Source organism: Bison bison, unplaced genomic scaffold (genome assembly GCF_000754665.1).
Source record: "Bison bison bison isolate TAMUID 2011002044 unplaced genomic scaffold, Bison_UMD1.0 scf7180017864483, whole genome shotgun sequence".
In the NCBI taxonomy this organism is placed as follows: domain Eukaryota; kingdom Metazoa; phylum Chordata; class Mammalia; order Artiodactyla; family Bovidae; genus Bison; species Bison bison.
This window is the reverse complement of record NW_011495043.1, coordinates 1,348,229-1,364,058: the sequence shown is the minus strand read 5'-3', so window position 1 is coordinate 1,364,058 and position 15,830 is coordinate 1,348,229. Positions and strand designations below refer to the sequence as shown.

The following is a 15,830-nucleotide window of genomic DNA, read 5'->3' as shown; positions in this document are numbered from 1 at the left end:
CTTTTTTTTTTTTAATAGTTCTTTTAATTTTTTAAAATTGAAATATAGTTGATTTACAGTGTTATGTTAGTTACCGGTGTAACACAGAGTGATCCAGCTGTGTGTGGGTGTGTGTGTGTATGTATTCCAAAAAAATATAAATTGTTATGATTTATCACAGGATATTGAATATAGTTCCCTGTGCTATACACTAGGATCTTTTTTTATGTATTTTATATATAGTGGTGTGTATCTGTTAATCCCAAGCTCCTAATTTATTCCTCCTTCCCTCCCTTTTACATAACCTTAGATTTGCTTTCTATGAGTCTGTCTCTGTTTTGTAAATAGGTCTGCTTGTATCATTTTTGTAGATTTCACATGTAAGTGATATTATAAGGTACTTGACTTTCTCTACCTCTGACTTACTTCACTTAGAATGATAATCTCCAGGTCAATCTGTGTTGCTGCACATTCTCTGCCCACCTTGACCTGAATCCATCCTTCTTTATTATGTAAGTGAAGTGAAGTCGCTCCGTCATGTCCTACTCTTTGCGACCCCATGGACTGTAGCCTACCAGGCTCCTCTGTCCATGGGATTTTCCAGGCAATAGTACTGGAGTGGATTGCCATTTCCTTCTCCAGTGGATCTTCCCAACCCAGGGATTGAACCTGGGTCTCCCGCATTGTAGACAGACGCTTTACCATCTGAGCCACCAGGGAAGTTTTGCTATTATGTAAGCAATACCCCTTATTGCTGCATACATGTGTACATACATGTGTGCAGACAGCACCAATGATGGTGCTCCTTCTGCCTGGCTCTTTCACACCTTTTCATTTCACATTGTGCGGTAGAAGAAATCCATTTCTTCTTTAGTGCTAAACAGAATAAAAAACTGTCCAGCACTTTTTCCCTCAAGTGTGTATGACGCATTTCCAAACTTGTCTCATGCTCTGCACAGAAGGTGTTTTATCCAACTGTACATCAGTACCTGCTAGCTTTAACTCTTTATTGTGATGTTCTGTTTCTTAGGCTCGATGGTGGGTCCACATGGGTTTCATCATATTCACAAGTGCCTGACAGAATGGTAGTCTTTTGCATGCTTGTCATTAATATCATATGACATCTATCAATATCATAATAGTGGAATTTTGCCAAAGAGCCCAATCTGTTTTCTCACCAAACGTCAAACAGGTCCTTAACTTAGTGGGTAATTTTACAAGCTTCTCCTCACTTGTGTAGTGTTTTTACTTTAGGGTACATTTAATCTAAGAAATCCCTCATTATAATGGTGGTTGTCTCTCCTTGAGAGATGAAATTAATAATGTTTGCTCTGAATCACATTGTTTGTGACATACTCTGCGGGTGGAAAAGCACTAGAAACAATCACAGTGCGAGATCTCCTGTTCAACATATTCTGTTCCTGATAAAACAGATGTTCTGCATGGAAACTAACTGGGTCCGTTATTTTAATGGCGTGAATTGTAATGCATTATACATCAAACTTACACCCCCAACCAATTTCCTAAGTAGCTACAGCACAGTCAAATGTCTATTATAAGTGACAAACTAACATGTGAAAATGAATTGTTTTAGAGTATTAGTTCCAGATCATCAAACATTTAATATGATTGTTAACAAGCATCAGCTTTGTATGCAGGAATGGGTATGTTTTGCATAATATACCATAAATATTGTGTTATTATGTGGAGTAACAAATGATGCACCAATAAATAAAATTTATTAGAAAAGTGCAGATAAAAATGTATAATAAAAGCAGGTAATTTCTTATCATGGTCTGCATTATCTCGTAAGGAGAGACTTGGAGTATAAAGAAAGTTAAGAACAGAGGACAGGAAGAGTTGAATCAGTTACTTTGTGTTGATGGGTATGGAGTTGGGTGAGAGGACAATTTCAGAGGAACTAATAGAGTTGTGTCATAATTCTGACGCTTCCATACCCTCCTGAATGGGAAGACTTAAGATGAAAAAACTGCACACTCTACCTTTGCTTTTCCTACAGTTGAAGTTTGTAAATTTCGCTAGGCACTGATCCTAAAAGGTTGGGTATCAGGGCACCAGATTGGTTTCTAAGCACCAAGAACCTCCAAAATACATATCCCTTTTGTTGATTGCACTTGAGTCTGACATCATACCAATCAGACTTGGAATGTAACTCAAACATTTCCATTTATTGTTTTATGATGGAATATATATTTGATCATTATAAACAAAAGTGGTAATACAAACCAGGAGAATGTTAACCAGAGAGAAGTTCAGTGGGACTTCACACCACTCTGATATTTTTTCAGAACAAATGAGGTCCTGGAACTGGAGTCAAGAGGGTTGCCAGTCCATTAAAACAGTTTTCTCCTGTGGTCTGCTTATCCACATCACCCCATTCTCAGATGTAACCACTCCAACACTCTCATTTTATTTTCTATATTTGTACCGGATTCCTTTTACCTTGTGTACATTCATACTTTTGTTTGGAGTTACGGTTCATTGCTGCATTTTAAAATATTGGTCTAGATTTATAATTGTGCTAAAGATGAAATAGGCAAACTGAAAAAAAAGCAATTAGATGCAAGTGAGAATTTGTAATTTGAGATGAACTTTGCCCATTTCCTGAGTGTTAACTGACTAATGTTAACTAAGAAAATAGTCTTCAAATAGTGCCCATGTAGTCCCGAAGAAGATAGTGATCTCTAAGAACACAATAGGATTATCGGAAAACTTTCACAATTTCATATTTCAAGCTTATATAATGTTGGTGATATTACTCCTTCCTCTAAAACTGCCCATTTTCCTGCTTATGACTTACTGATCAGCTGGGGACCACCCTGGTCTTGGACCACACTTTGTTGTGAACCTTTGCTTTAGCACCTATTTAAAGTTTTTCTCTAGTTATGAAAAAATACCAGTGTGATGCTCTGTTTATTTGTATAACTCATTTTTCTATAGTCTGCCATGACACTTCTAATAATGTCATTATCCTGTTTATTTCAATATATTTTTTAATCACAGGTAACTGGTTATCTTTTTTTTTTCTTTCGAAGGGGTACAGTTTTTTAAAACTGTGAAATGAGAGTATTATCCTCTGCTATTTTATCTCTAATTTCCTTGAATCCCCTGCCTCTTCTTTATGACTTCATGACATAAATGGATCGTAGTAAATTCTGCATCTTTGTGACGGCCTGGTCTCATCCGGAAAATCATTTTACCACTAACTCTCCGTCCTCTTCAGTTAGATTGTGCTTTTCTCTTCTGCAATAAAATTGTCACCAGTGTCAAGCGATGTAATTTGGAAAACAGTTCACTTTTAAAAGGCTAGGGCTCTCATTTAAAAAACAGTTTTTTTTCAGAAAATCTGTTTATCTCCTCCCACTGTAACCTAGCATTTCCCAACTCTCCCCTGTCTCTTCTTACACATTATTTGTCTTTTCTGGTGTGTGCCACGTTTGGAAGTCTCATTAAACCAGCATCTGTTCTGTTTTAGGAGAAACCCGAAGCCAGCCCCACGTCACTTCAGCTGCGGTCTCAGATCGAAGTAAGCACAGTGACTTTAATCATCTATTTTTGCTTCTGTCTTTTTTAAAAAGTGGTATTATGTAAAAATGAGATGAAGCCTGCTGTTCTGCCTGCACTGACCCTATGAATCTTCTCTCCTAGGAGTCGCTTGGCTTCTGTAGCGCTGTATCAACACCAGAAGTGGAAAGAAAGTAAGTTTTCCTCCTTCTGTCCTGGAGCGGAATTTCTAAGGTGTCTTTTAGGTCCTTTCTGACGGAAATGGGATAGGTGATTGTACACATACTGTGTATGTACTGTGGAACTTGAAGTTATTTTCCTGCGTGTGTGTGTGTGTGTGTGTGTGTGTGTGTACGTGTATGTAGGTGGATGAGTGTATTCTGTAATTCAATTGGTGATGCCCAAGGATTCTGCAAAGTGTTATTGATTTCACACTCCTTGTTGTAAGTCAACCTGAAATATCTGAAAGTGAGCGTGGAGAAAAGGAAGAGACAGCTAAGTCAACCAAAATGGTTTTCTTCTTTTACACTGGTTTTTGATACAGGATGGAAGTCATAAAGAAGCAAAGTACAAAAGTATAATACATTCCAGAATAAAACAATGATTACAGTACCTCTCTGCACCTTGCTTTGAAGTGTGTTTATGTGTGTGTTAGTTGCTCAGTTGTGTCTGACTCTTTGCGACCCCATGGGCTATAGCCTGCCAGGCTCCTCAGTTCATGGAATTCTCCAAGCAAGAATACTGGAGTGGATGGCCATGCCCTGCTTCAGGGGATCTTCCCGACCCAGGGATCAAACCTGGGTCTCCTGCATTGCAGGCAGATTCTTTACCACTGAGCCACCTTAAAACAAGAATAAACACTTGTCACTAACCTTTCCCGTTAAAGGTAATACTTTTGGCTTACTTGTCCTAACTTGAACCCTGTAATCTTGACTCTCATGGAAGATAATTCTATCTTATAGTTTATATTTCCAGTATTTCTTTTACGTCACTTGAGAAAAAAAGAAAAAAGCAATTTTTTTTCTTTCCCTTTTCTACTTTATTCCATCATAATTACGCTAAAAGGTTCTATTTATGATCTTCTGAGGTAAAGAAATTTTGAGAAAGTCCCCATCTTTAAACAGACACTTCCTCTGGCACAGAGCCACTTAGACTGTTTGAGGCCAAGGGAGGCATAGAAGTGGTTTAGGCGTCAAAAGTATTTCTGGAATGAAAAGCACACATTAGGCAAGCGTGTGTGTGCTTTACAGCACAGCTCTGCCTAATCCGTCCACGTGTGTGTGCTGCTGGCACTGACGCGGCTTCCAGGAGTGGAGGCTGCCATGCCAAAGCTTCAGTCACACTGAGCGGATTCAGTTTCATGCCTGGGGAATGTTGGGGGTGATGAGCAGAAGAAATCCCAGGCCGTTGCCCCCTCGAGGTTGAAAGATAAATGTGCCATAAGCGTGAATTTCCTTTGTCTTAGTTGCATGTATTCTCCTGGGGACTTAGTAGTGTGGAGGCTGAAGTAGCCAGGAGTTTTGAGTTGACCTCAGTTTTGAAATTGGAGGTGTGGTGATGTTGAACTGAAGGTGAGCAGTAGCTCTGCACGAGAGGCTGTAGGCTCCTCCGACCTGGTTTGCTACCTCTGTGGCGTGATTCAGCCTGAGAACTCAGGTGATCTCTCAGTCTCTGAATCTACCAGGGGACAAGTCACTTTCCTCCTCAGAGGAAGTGACTCACCAAAGTTAAACGCGTCTTAGTTAGGCTGGTGTTTCTCCTTCCCCTCAATTGTGGGTAGTCATTCTTTCCGTGTTTATGTGCTCCACTTGGTAAAATGTGGCATAAGTCTTGTGGTCCAGAGATACACTAACAGCCTCCTGAGGTTACCAAATTTCTCTCTCTCTCTCTCACACACACACACACACACGCACACACACACACACACAGCTGTTGACAACCCCCAGCCTCCCCATCTGTCATACGTGCATTTTGCTTCTGTTCTAGTAAATTATTCTTGTTGTTGTTTAGTCGCCCAGTCGTGTCCGACTCTTTTGCAACCCCATGGACTGTAGCCCTCCAGGCTCCTCTGTCCATGGGATTTCCCAGGCAAGAATACTGGAGTGGGTTACCATTTCCTCCTCCAGAGGATCTTCCTGACCCAGGGATTGGACCTGCATCTCCTGCGTTGGCAGGCAGGTTCTTTACCACTGAACCACCTGGGAAGCCCATGTTCTAGTAAATGGTTTCCTTAAATTTAGTTGTTTCTAAATAATTTGAAGGTTTCTGTACATCTTTTCCTCCATTTGCCTTTTAATGGTTTTTGAAAACTATAATACTTCTATAATTAAAAAAAAAACTTTTGAAAAGAATTTTAATTTACAGAAAAATTTCAAGAATTTTGTGATGAGCTCCCATGTGAGCTCTACTTCGACTTACCAATTTGTATGCTTTGGCTCTCTCTTCTATACACTCCTGTCTGCTTGCAAATACTCTGCAATGCAAAATCCTGCTATTCTGCAAATGAAGATGCTTGCTGGTAACTTTGCAGGCCCTGGAGGATGGCCTGGCAAACCAGTTGGTTGTGTCTGGTTAGTAAGTACAGAGTATCTGCCAACCATAATACCCTTCTGAGTCAGCAGTGCCGTTTAATTGGCAGAAGGTTTCTTCTACTTTTTTATTCAAAAGGCAAGAGAACTCAGTAAATACAAGTGGACAGATCAACAGCAGCACAACCTTAGGAGCGGAGGCATAGGTGACAGCAGGAAATGCGGGAGCTGAGATGTGGGCCCTGCGGGCGCCTGCCTTCCAGAGCCACTGTCTCCTCCCCACACAGTTGTCTCAGGAGCCTCAGCACCCCTGCCCTTCCTTCTTCTCCAGTGAAAACTTGTTTTAAGCAAGGTATCAGGCGTTACTTATAATGCAGATCATCACCTCTCTCAGTGGTATTTTGCATTCAACCACACTTAAAGTCTTCAAGTTACAGTACTATAGCTCTGGCCAGAAAAGACCCAGGAGGTGGGTTATTTGGGCAGACCAGCAGTAAGAATTCTGATATACCTGGCAGGACAGACCCTGAGCACCCTGACAAGTCAGGTTCCTTGGACTCTGGTCTTTAGATATGTAGTGTTAGTCCCTCAGTCCTGTCCGATCCCATGGACTGTAGCCCCCCAGGATCCTCTGTCCATGGAATTCTCCAGGCAAGAATACTGGAATGGGTAGCCATTCTTTTCTCCAGGGTATCTTCCCGACCCAGGGACTGAACCTGGGTCTCCTGCATTGCAGGCAGATTCTTTACCATGTGAGATATGCAGGACCTGCCTGGTGAAAGGGTGGATGGATGCATGGATGGAGAGAGAGAGGTGGGGGGATGGAATATGGACCTGCCAGCTGCCACCCACCCTCCCTCACGCCCCAGTCTGTAGGCCCTCCATATGCTTTCACTGAAAATATTCTAAAAAAGGCCGACAGAGCTCTTCTGTTTATATCTATTTACATGGCCTATTGATGAGACTATCCACTTTATTACACCAATCTCGGCTTTGTGTTGACTGGTTGAAAAGGTGAATGCTTATTAAAGTTTCTTGTTACTCACCAGTTATTCTCAAGAATAACTGAGACAAAGAATTTTTGTTGGAAAATATCTTTTATAACTATATGGAATGGGTGCAGGCAAGGAATGTTTCCCTCCACAACAGTTCTGTAAAGGTGGAGTCATCAGCCACTGCAGAGCCCCCAGCCCCAACCCCAGGGACTTCTGTATGGGTAAAAAAAGGAGGCATTCTGTGCTCTGGATCCTGGCCCTGTTAAGATGCATACCTAAGGAATAATTTAAAACAGCACAGATTCCTGCATCTTCGAATACATCAGTTCATTTAGTTCAGTCACTCAGTCGTGTCCAACTCTGCGACCCCAGGGACTGCAGCATCCCAGGCCTCCCTGTACATCACCAACTCTTGGAGCTTGCTCAAACTCATGTCCATCGTCTTGGTGATGCCATCCAACTATCTCATCCTCTGTCGTCCCCTTCTCCTCCTGCCTTCAATCTTTCCCAGCCTCAGGTCTTTTCCATTGAGTTATATCTTCGCATCAGGTGGCCAAAGTGTTGGAGTTTCAGCCTTAACATCAGTCCTTCCAATGAATATTCAGGACTGATTTCATTTAGGATGGACTGGTTTGATCTCCTTGCAGTCCAAGGGACTCTCAAGAGTCTTCTCCAACACCATACTTCAAAAGCATCAATTCTTCGGCACTCGGCTTTCTTTATAGTCCAACTCTCACATCCATACATGACTACTGGAAAAACCATAGCTTTGACTAGATGGACCTTTGTCAGCAAAGTAATGTCTCTGCTTTTTAATATGCTGTTTAGGTTGGTCATAACTTTTCTTCCAAGGAGCAAATGTTTTTTAATTTCATGGCTGCAGTCACCATCTGCAGTGATTTTGGAGCTCCCCAAAATAAAGTCTCTCATTGTTTCCATTGTTTCCCCATCTATTTGCCATGAAGTGATGGGACCAGAGGCCATGATCTTCATTTTCTGAATGTTAGGTTTTAAGCCAACTTTTTCACTCTCCTCTTTCACTTTCATCAAGAAGTTCTTTAGTTCTTCTTCACTTTCTGCCATAAGGGTGGTGTCACCTGCATATCGGAGGTTATTGATATTTCTCCCGGCAATCTTAATTCCAGCTTATGCTTCATCCAGCCCAGCATTTCTCATGATGTACTCTGCATATAAATTAAATAAGCAGCGTAACAATATACAGCCTTGACATACTCCTTTCCCAATTTGGAACCAGTCTGTTGTTCCATGTCCAGTTCTAATTGTTGCTTCTTGACCTGCATGCAGATTTCTCAGGAGGCAGGTCAGGTGGTCTGGTATTCCTATCTCTTTAAGAATTTTCCACAATTTGTTGAAAGTCACCAAAACAATTAACTTAAAATATATGGATTTTTATGTGTGTGTGTGATTAGTAGTAATCTTTTGATGTTCAAGTCTTTTGATGTTTTCCCCGTCTGCAGGGAAAGAAAAATCCCTGTTTATCCTGGCTCCTCCCTGGTCTCCTAGGATCAGTCCTCTCAGAGCTCTCTGAGCAGCTGTCCCCTGAGCTATACTCTTCAGTAAGATCTTCAAATTGAACTTAACTTGCAACTTTTAGGTTGTGCCAACAGAGTTTAGTTGGAAATAACAGAAAACCTGACAAGTAGTATTGTTAACTAAGGGAAGTTTCACTGGATACGTTCATGCTCATGGGCAGGTCCAGGACTGGCAGTGCAGCTCAAGCAAGCCTTCAGGAACTCAGACTGTCCTTCCTGCCACCTCCTTGCCTTTTCCTCCCTCTCTCCCACCCTCTCTCGTCCCTTCCTCCTTGCTCCTTTCCTTCCTTCCTCCAGTTTTAAAGTGCTGCTGCATCTTCCAGGAGGGAAGGAGAAGCAGGGTAAAGGGAAGAAGGTAAAAGGTGTTAGGTGCTTAGAATAGGAAAACGGAGTCCAAAATAGCGGTGGCCCTAAGACAAAGAAAGGAAAAAGCCTGCGAAAATAGAACAAAGGAAGGTCTGAGGACCAGAATGAGAACCTCAGGTGAAGCAAGCAGCCCTCCTGACTAGCCCAATTTACATAGGACAGGCTCAAGGGGAGAAGAAAAAACATATAAAAAGAGGAGCCAAAATTGAGCCACGGGCTTCTGTTGGTGTCTTTTGGGTCAGCCCGCCCTCATGCCTCGAGGTTGTATTTTCCTTTGCTTGCCAAATTAAACTGAGCTGTAACACCAAGCTGTAACACCGGTCTGTCTGTCGCTTCAAATTTTTGCTGTGGCAGGACAGGACCAAGGAAATTACAAACTCCCCTGACTTCTCACAAAGGTAAAAAAGTGAAAGAAAGGCACATCATTTACAAAGCTTTTCTAGAGACCTGGTCCAACACCCTCCACTTTATCCCGCTCATTTCTTCCCACAGCAGCTGTTCTCTGAGCATCAGCTGTGAGCACAGTCCACTGTTCTTGGTGTTGTTTTTCCCATTGACAAATGCAGAAACTGAGGCACAGAGGGGTTGATAAGTTGCCCTTGTTTACACAACTAACAGGTGGCAGAGCCCAGATTGAATCCCACTTAAAAATTCATGCTGCTAACCTTGAAGATCTAATTCTAAAGTACTTGTTGTTGTATTGCTTATGCAAATGGAGAGGTGAGAAGTAAATGAGTTCATTAGCATTCTGTAAATAACAGCAGTTAAAACTTCCACTTCAGATGTTCCCTCGGAAGTAGGAGCAAATTTTATTTTTATATATACTGGGTCCCTTAAATTTATCTATAGAGACAGCAAGGGCCAAAATAAATCTCAACACTTCACCTTCGCCAATATTTATAAGTTCTTTTCTCCTAAGTCTTTCACTAGAGTTGAAAATTCGCTGATTTAGTTTCCCTTTCTTTCATTACCTGTGACTACACTTCAACTATTTTATGGTGAAAAGTCTAAAAACATATAGCAGTGTGATGGAAGAGGAAGATAAATACCGTGGGAGCAGTGTTCTGTGGGCAGATAAAATGCACAGAATAGAGTTTATCAATGTTCTATGCGACCATTTGTTCCACTTAAACTTTGCGTCACTCTCCAAATTATTTCATCTGTTTCATCTGGCAAGCGGGTAACTCTTGAAGGTGTCAGCTTTCTTTCCAGCAGCCCCCACCCGCTTAAAAATCTCTGTCTTTCCCTCCTTTTGCCTCTTGACTCCAGGGAAGACACCCTTGGTCCCCCTTGTTCTGTCTCACCTCCTGCCTACTCACCTGATTGCCTGCTTTCCTGGTCTTGCCGCCTCTCCCTCTGCACCCCTCCTAACCCACCCTCTGCCTGCCTGGCCATCTCTTCCCTTGATCTGCTCTTCAGGCCGGTTAAGTTCCTACAGTCTCCCAGATGGGCCACATTCTCCCATGGATGCTGAGCCTCACCCTGCTCCTCCTGATGGTGTGTCCTGTCTGTCACCCTCAGCATCCTCCCCAGCCCCCCTTATGTGTGCAAGCTTCATTCACCCTTAACGACTCAGTTCTGGTCCTGCCTTTTCTGGAGGTCCTCCCTAATCTGCAGAGTGGAGATAGAGCATCCTGCTGCTGGGCTCCGTCACCCCTGAGCACTCCTGCTGTGGGAGCAGTGGATAGCAGTTATGGGCTCGCCTCTGTGTGTGTGTGTGTGTGTTTGTGTGTGTGTGTGTGTGTGTGTATGTAGTCACCTCCCACACAGAGCCCAGGATCTTTTACATAAAAGACTTTAGATAAATGCGTGAGTGGGAGAGTAAGCACACACTCGTAAAAATGCTTACTTCCTTTCCACCCTGTGAGAATCTCGTCATCCTCCCATAATTCCATTTCTCTCCCCCACTTAGTGCTGAACTGTTCCTCCAAAGCTGAATTCCTCTCTTCCATCCCTGCTGAGATGTTCTTCCCAAGGTCCAATGCCCCCACCCCGCCCTTAGATGCTTGTTGCATTTGGCTCACATTTTCTCTTGGACACATTGCCCTCTCCAGCCTTAGTGTGTGTGTGTCTGTGACACTGTGGTTTCCAGTTTCTCCCCCTCACTTTATGCCCACTCTTGGCAGCTCCCTGTGTTCCTCCCACCCCTTACTCTGGCTATCCTGCTGGAGCTTTTATCCAGCCTGCAAGCTCTCCCAAGATACTTATACCAACCCGTGGCTTTGAACTATGGTCTCTGGGCACCTGTGTGGGATCTATACCACGCCCTCTGACTCTTCCCCCAAGCTGGTGACGTGCCTGTTTCAGCCTCTTGCCAGTTGTCTGCTCATTGCCATTCCAGTCACCCCAAGCTGCACATTCTTATGGTAGAACCGCTCCTCCTTTATCCTTCTTCCTTCTCTCTGTGAGTACTTGTTCTCTGACCGTATGGTCCCCCTTTTTCCCAGGGACTACTTTCTGGACTTTACAGAGCTTTACATTATTATTTCTGCATTTCATTCATGATTCTAAGACCTCTGCCAAATCTTGTTGCTTGCTACTTCTGTATCTTGACCCATCTCCCTCTTTTTCATCTTCACTACTCCAAGGGGGACCTTAACACTCTTCTGGTGAACTGGAAAAGAGTAATTCAGGAAATTACTCCCTGAAATATAATTAGGTCCCAGCACACCGAGAGTTTGCTGAGATCCCGCAGGGACACTTATAAATTAGAATCTCTTCAGGTTTTCACCTTGGTGATCAACACCCCCTAATAGAGACCCAGCCCATCTTTATTGCTTCATCTTCCCGTCTCCCAGCCACACGGCCCAGCTCCAGGCCTTGGAGCTTCTTTCCAATACCTCCTGAGTTGTCTGGTGTTCCAGACTGGAAAGCATTTCCTTCTTTTAAGTCCTGTTTTAAGGATCGCTTCTCCCTGAATGCTTTCTCAGTCCCCTTGCTGGCTGTATTCGTTCTACCACTTGGAATCCAGGAACATTTGCTGTCTCTTCATATACTGTCACATGTAGCATCATCATCATTGTTGTTAATAGCACTGTAATAACCTTCAGTTATTTCTGCGTATTGGACACTGGTGCTAGTTGCTTTTATTGTACTTTGATCATTTAATTTTTCATGAATCTTTCACTGAGGTATGTGCTACTTTTGAGGGGAATTACTTTGTCCAGGGTCCCAGAGCAAGAAACAAAAATCCCAATCCAGTCGAAGTACCATTACAGCCTTGGGGTTACCAATTCTCTGGGTTGAAATCCAGGCTCTTTCTTCTAGCTCTGCAACTCTTAGCTAGTTAATTAATCTTTTTATCTACAGATTTCATGACTATAAAGTGAGGATAATCAGTAAAGTACTTCCTTCAGTATGCTATAGAAAGTGAAAGTCACTCATTCGTGTCTGACTATTTGCAACCCCATGGACTGTACAGTCCCTGGAATTCTCCAGGCCAAAATACTGGAGCGGATAGCCTTTCCCTTCTCCAGGGGATCTTCCCAACCTAGGGATCAAACCCAGGTCTCCTGCATTGCAGGCAGATTCTTTGCCCAAGAATACTGGGGTGGGTAGCCTATCTCTTCTCCAGCAGATCTTCCCAACCCAGGAATCGAACTGTGGTCTCCTGCATCGCAGGCGGATTCTTTACTAGCTGAGCTACCAGGGAAGCTTTAGTAAGCTATTAAGAATCTAATAAGTGCCCAACAGTCTTGTCTGTTATCAGTGTCTGTTCTGTCTGACCCAAGTTCATGGCCTCGCCCCTGGCTCCAGCCCCTTGTTCATGCTCAGTTGCTCAGTCATGTCCGATTCTTTGGAACCCTATGAACTGTAGCCCACCAGGCTCCTCTGTCCTTGGGATTTCCTAGGCAAGAATACTGGAGTGGGTTGCCATGTCCTCCTCCAGGGGATCTTCCCAACCCAGGGACTGAACCTGCTTCTCTTGCCTCTCTTGCATTGCAGACCGATTCTTTACCGCTGAGCCATCAGGAAAACCCCTAACCACTGGTGGACTTTTCTGCTCCCTCCCAGCCTAGCATGAGCATGGACTCCTTGAGGCCATGAGCTCACTCTCTTCCTCTCTTTGGAGTTTCTGTAACATCCAGAACAGTGCTTTACATAGAACAGGTGCTCATTAAATAAGGGCATCAAATTCATTCACCCCCAGTACTTTGAAATAAAACTAAAAGTGGATTATTTCCAGGACTTTGATTACAGGAGACCTACTTTAGTCTCATCTGTTAGCTAGCATATTCCAGCATCTCCCTAAAATGTTAGCAGTGTAATATGAAGTAAGTGCTTTTTGTTTGTGAATATTAGCCATAAGAAGACACCTGTTAAAAACATTTTAAAAAACATGTGGCAGAGAGAACAGTAGTTTCCACAAGTCCCCAGATCTCCTTGTAAAAGCTGCCCCTTCCCTCCCCACTCAATTCCATTTTGCAGTCTTGTTCAAGTCATCTCAGATTTTCCCTCCTCTGTTAAATAGAAATAACAGATCACATACCATCTCCAATAAAGGCATGATATGGAGAAACAAACAAAATATTATACTAATTTTAAAAATCCTTAAAACTTTTTAAACCTGCAATTTGGTTGGTAAAGTGTGTTTATTTTATTCTTAGTAACAGCTTTGAAATATAGTTCACATACCACACAACTCACCTGTTAAAAAGTGTAAAGTTCAGTGGGTTTTAGGGTGTATAGAGTTTTGCAGCCATCACTGCAATCAATTTTGGAGAATTTTGTCAATTCAAAAAGAAATCCTGTGTCTCTCAGCTGTCTCCACTGAATTCTCCCATCTTTCTCTCCCCTGAACAGCCACTAATCAGCTTTCTGTCTCTATAGATTTGCCTGTTACTGACATTTCATGGAAACAGGGTCATACACAGTTTAAGTGACTGGCTTATTTCACTGAGCATAATGTTTTCGAAGCTTTCCTACATTCATTCCTTTTTGTTGTCTGTATGTGCACATTCTGCTTATCCATTCATCAACTGATGGACATTTAGGGTTGTTTTGACTTTTCAGTTATTATGCATGATGCCGCTTTGAACATTTGTATTACAGGTTTTTGTGGGGTCATCTGTTTTCTTTTTTTAATCAGCTTAGTTGAAATGCCGTGCACAGACCATACTGGTCACCTTTTTAAAGTTTACAGGCCACAGATGTTTACTATATCCACAGGTATGTGTCACCATCACCTTGTTAATGTAGAACATTTCAGTTTCTCAGAAAGAAACCCCATGTCCTTCAGCAGTCACTGCTCTGTCTTCTGATGACCCCCAGTCCTCTAATCTACTTTAGGTCTGTATAGAATTGCCTATTTGGGATATTTCATATCAACAGAAGGAAAGCAGACGTTGGAAAGAAAATGTGTTTGCTAGGCTTATAGGAAAAATACTGTGAATCCAGTTCTCGACAACTTTGTGTCCAGCCTCCTTGAAATGTGTAAGAAATGTCAGAAAGTTTCTTTTCTCAGTGGAACCTCCTCCCTCTTGCTCAATTAGCTGGTTCCCAGGGACCGGGCTTGAGGAGGGGGCTCACGCATCATCTGTCTGTGGAATTCCCCTGAGGACAGGGCTGTGGTCCCTTGTGTGGTGAGCCAGGGCTCTGTTTTTCCCTGGTAAATGGGAGTGCTAGAAACCCGCCTGCAGGGTGATTGTTAAATCCTCCTTCAGACGGAACAAAGGCTGTGAGAATTGCTGATGAGTTTGTTAAAAAATCCAGGTCAAGCCGTGATCCCTGGAGCTGAGACTAATGCATCCTGTTTCCACATCCTGTTTGTGGCAAGGCTGTGGGGTGGGGAGGGGAATACCAGTTTTTTCCCGTGGGGAATGTGCATGTGTGAGGAGTGAGAAAACCTGTGGAGGCCCATCCTTCAGGATAGCTCACCAGTCGGTTCTGCCCAGTTCAGGGGGGTGCGTCTCACCGTGTCCCCGCTGTCCCCCCAGGAAAGGGTGGCAGGCACTTGTGGCCTGTGAGAACAGCACCCGGGGTGACTCGGGCTCCTAGTGTCTGGTCGTTGGAGCTCACCAGACAGGGAAGATAGGCAGACGGAAAGCTTAGGGTTCAGAAAACACTGGGTTGGCCAAAAAGTTCCTTCTGGTTTTCCATGAGATATAGTGGAAAAGCCCTAACACACTTTTTGGTCAACCCAATAAATAGGCTGCACCTGGAGCCAGGCATAGGCATTTGTAGTCCATATTCTTTTGCTCTAATTAGTTGACTAGTAGCCAGCTGCCAGGCTTCCTTGGTGGCTCAGGGGTAAAGAATCCACCTACAGTGCCGGAGCCATGGGACATTGGTTCGATCCCTGGGTTGGGAAGATCCGTGGGGGAGGGCATGGCAACCCACTCCAGTATTCTTGCCTGGAGAATCCCATGGACAGAGGAGCCTGGCAGGCTACAGTCCATGGAGTTGCAGAGTCGGACACGACTGAAGCAACTTTGCTCGCAAGCATGCAGCTATCTGCCAAGGCGGTGGGCCTAAGAGCAAGGGCATTGTCCAGGGCCTGGGCCCCCAGTCTGTCTGTGACGGTCAGCCCTCCAGCTTCAGCTCCCAGGGACGTGGTGGTGAGTTTGAGTCCGAGTCTCCGGGTTCCTTCTAGCCTGGGCCATTTCTCCCTTTCTGACCAAATGCAAAGCCTGCTCTGTACCCACCAACGTTGCGTGGACTCTGCTGTTGCTAATGTCAGCTTTGGTATTGGACAGGGTATGAATTTAAGCTCTGCTAGTTCTGGGAGTTAAATTCCCCAAGCCTCAGGTTCCAAATTGATAAAATGTGCAGGATAAAAGCTCTTTCTGAGAGTGGTTGTGCGAAATAACCCAGTGCCATGCCCGCCCCAGGTACATGTTGTGTCTCCCCCCGCCCCCACCACCAGCCACACACACCCTCCTCTG

General features: G+C 43.6%; 1 protein-coding gene across 4 annotated transcripts in view; it reads left to right on the top strand.

Moving 5' to 3' along the window:
• The window catches only part of SASH1 (SAM and SH3 domain containing 1), a 265,093-nt gene that overhangs the window by 159,450 nt on the left and 89,813 nt on the right, over positions 1-15,830 (top strand). For all 4 annotated transcript variants that reach the window (XM_010862553.1, XM_010862555.1, XM_010862552.1 and 1 more), the window contains exons 3-4: positions 3,476-3,526; positions 3,649-3,698. In XM_010862553.1, the coding sequence (XP_010860855.1) occupies positions 3,476-3,526; positions 3,649-3,698 (101 nt within the window). The remainder of the gene's footprint in view (positions 1-3,475; positions 3,527-3,648; positions 3,699-15,830) is intronic.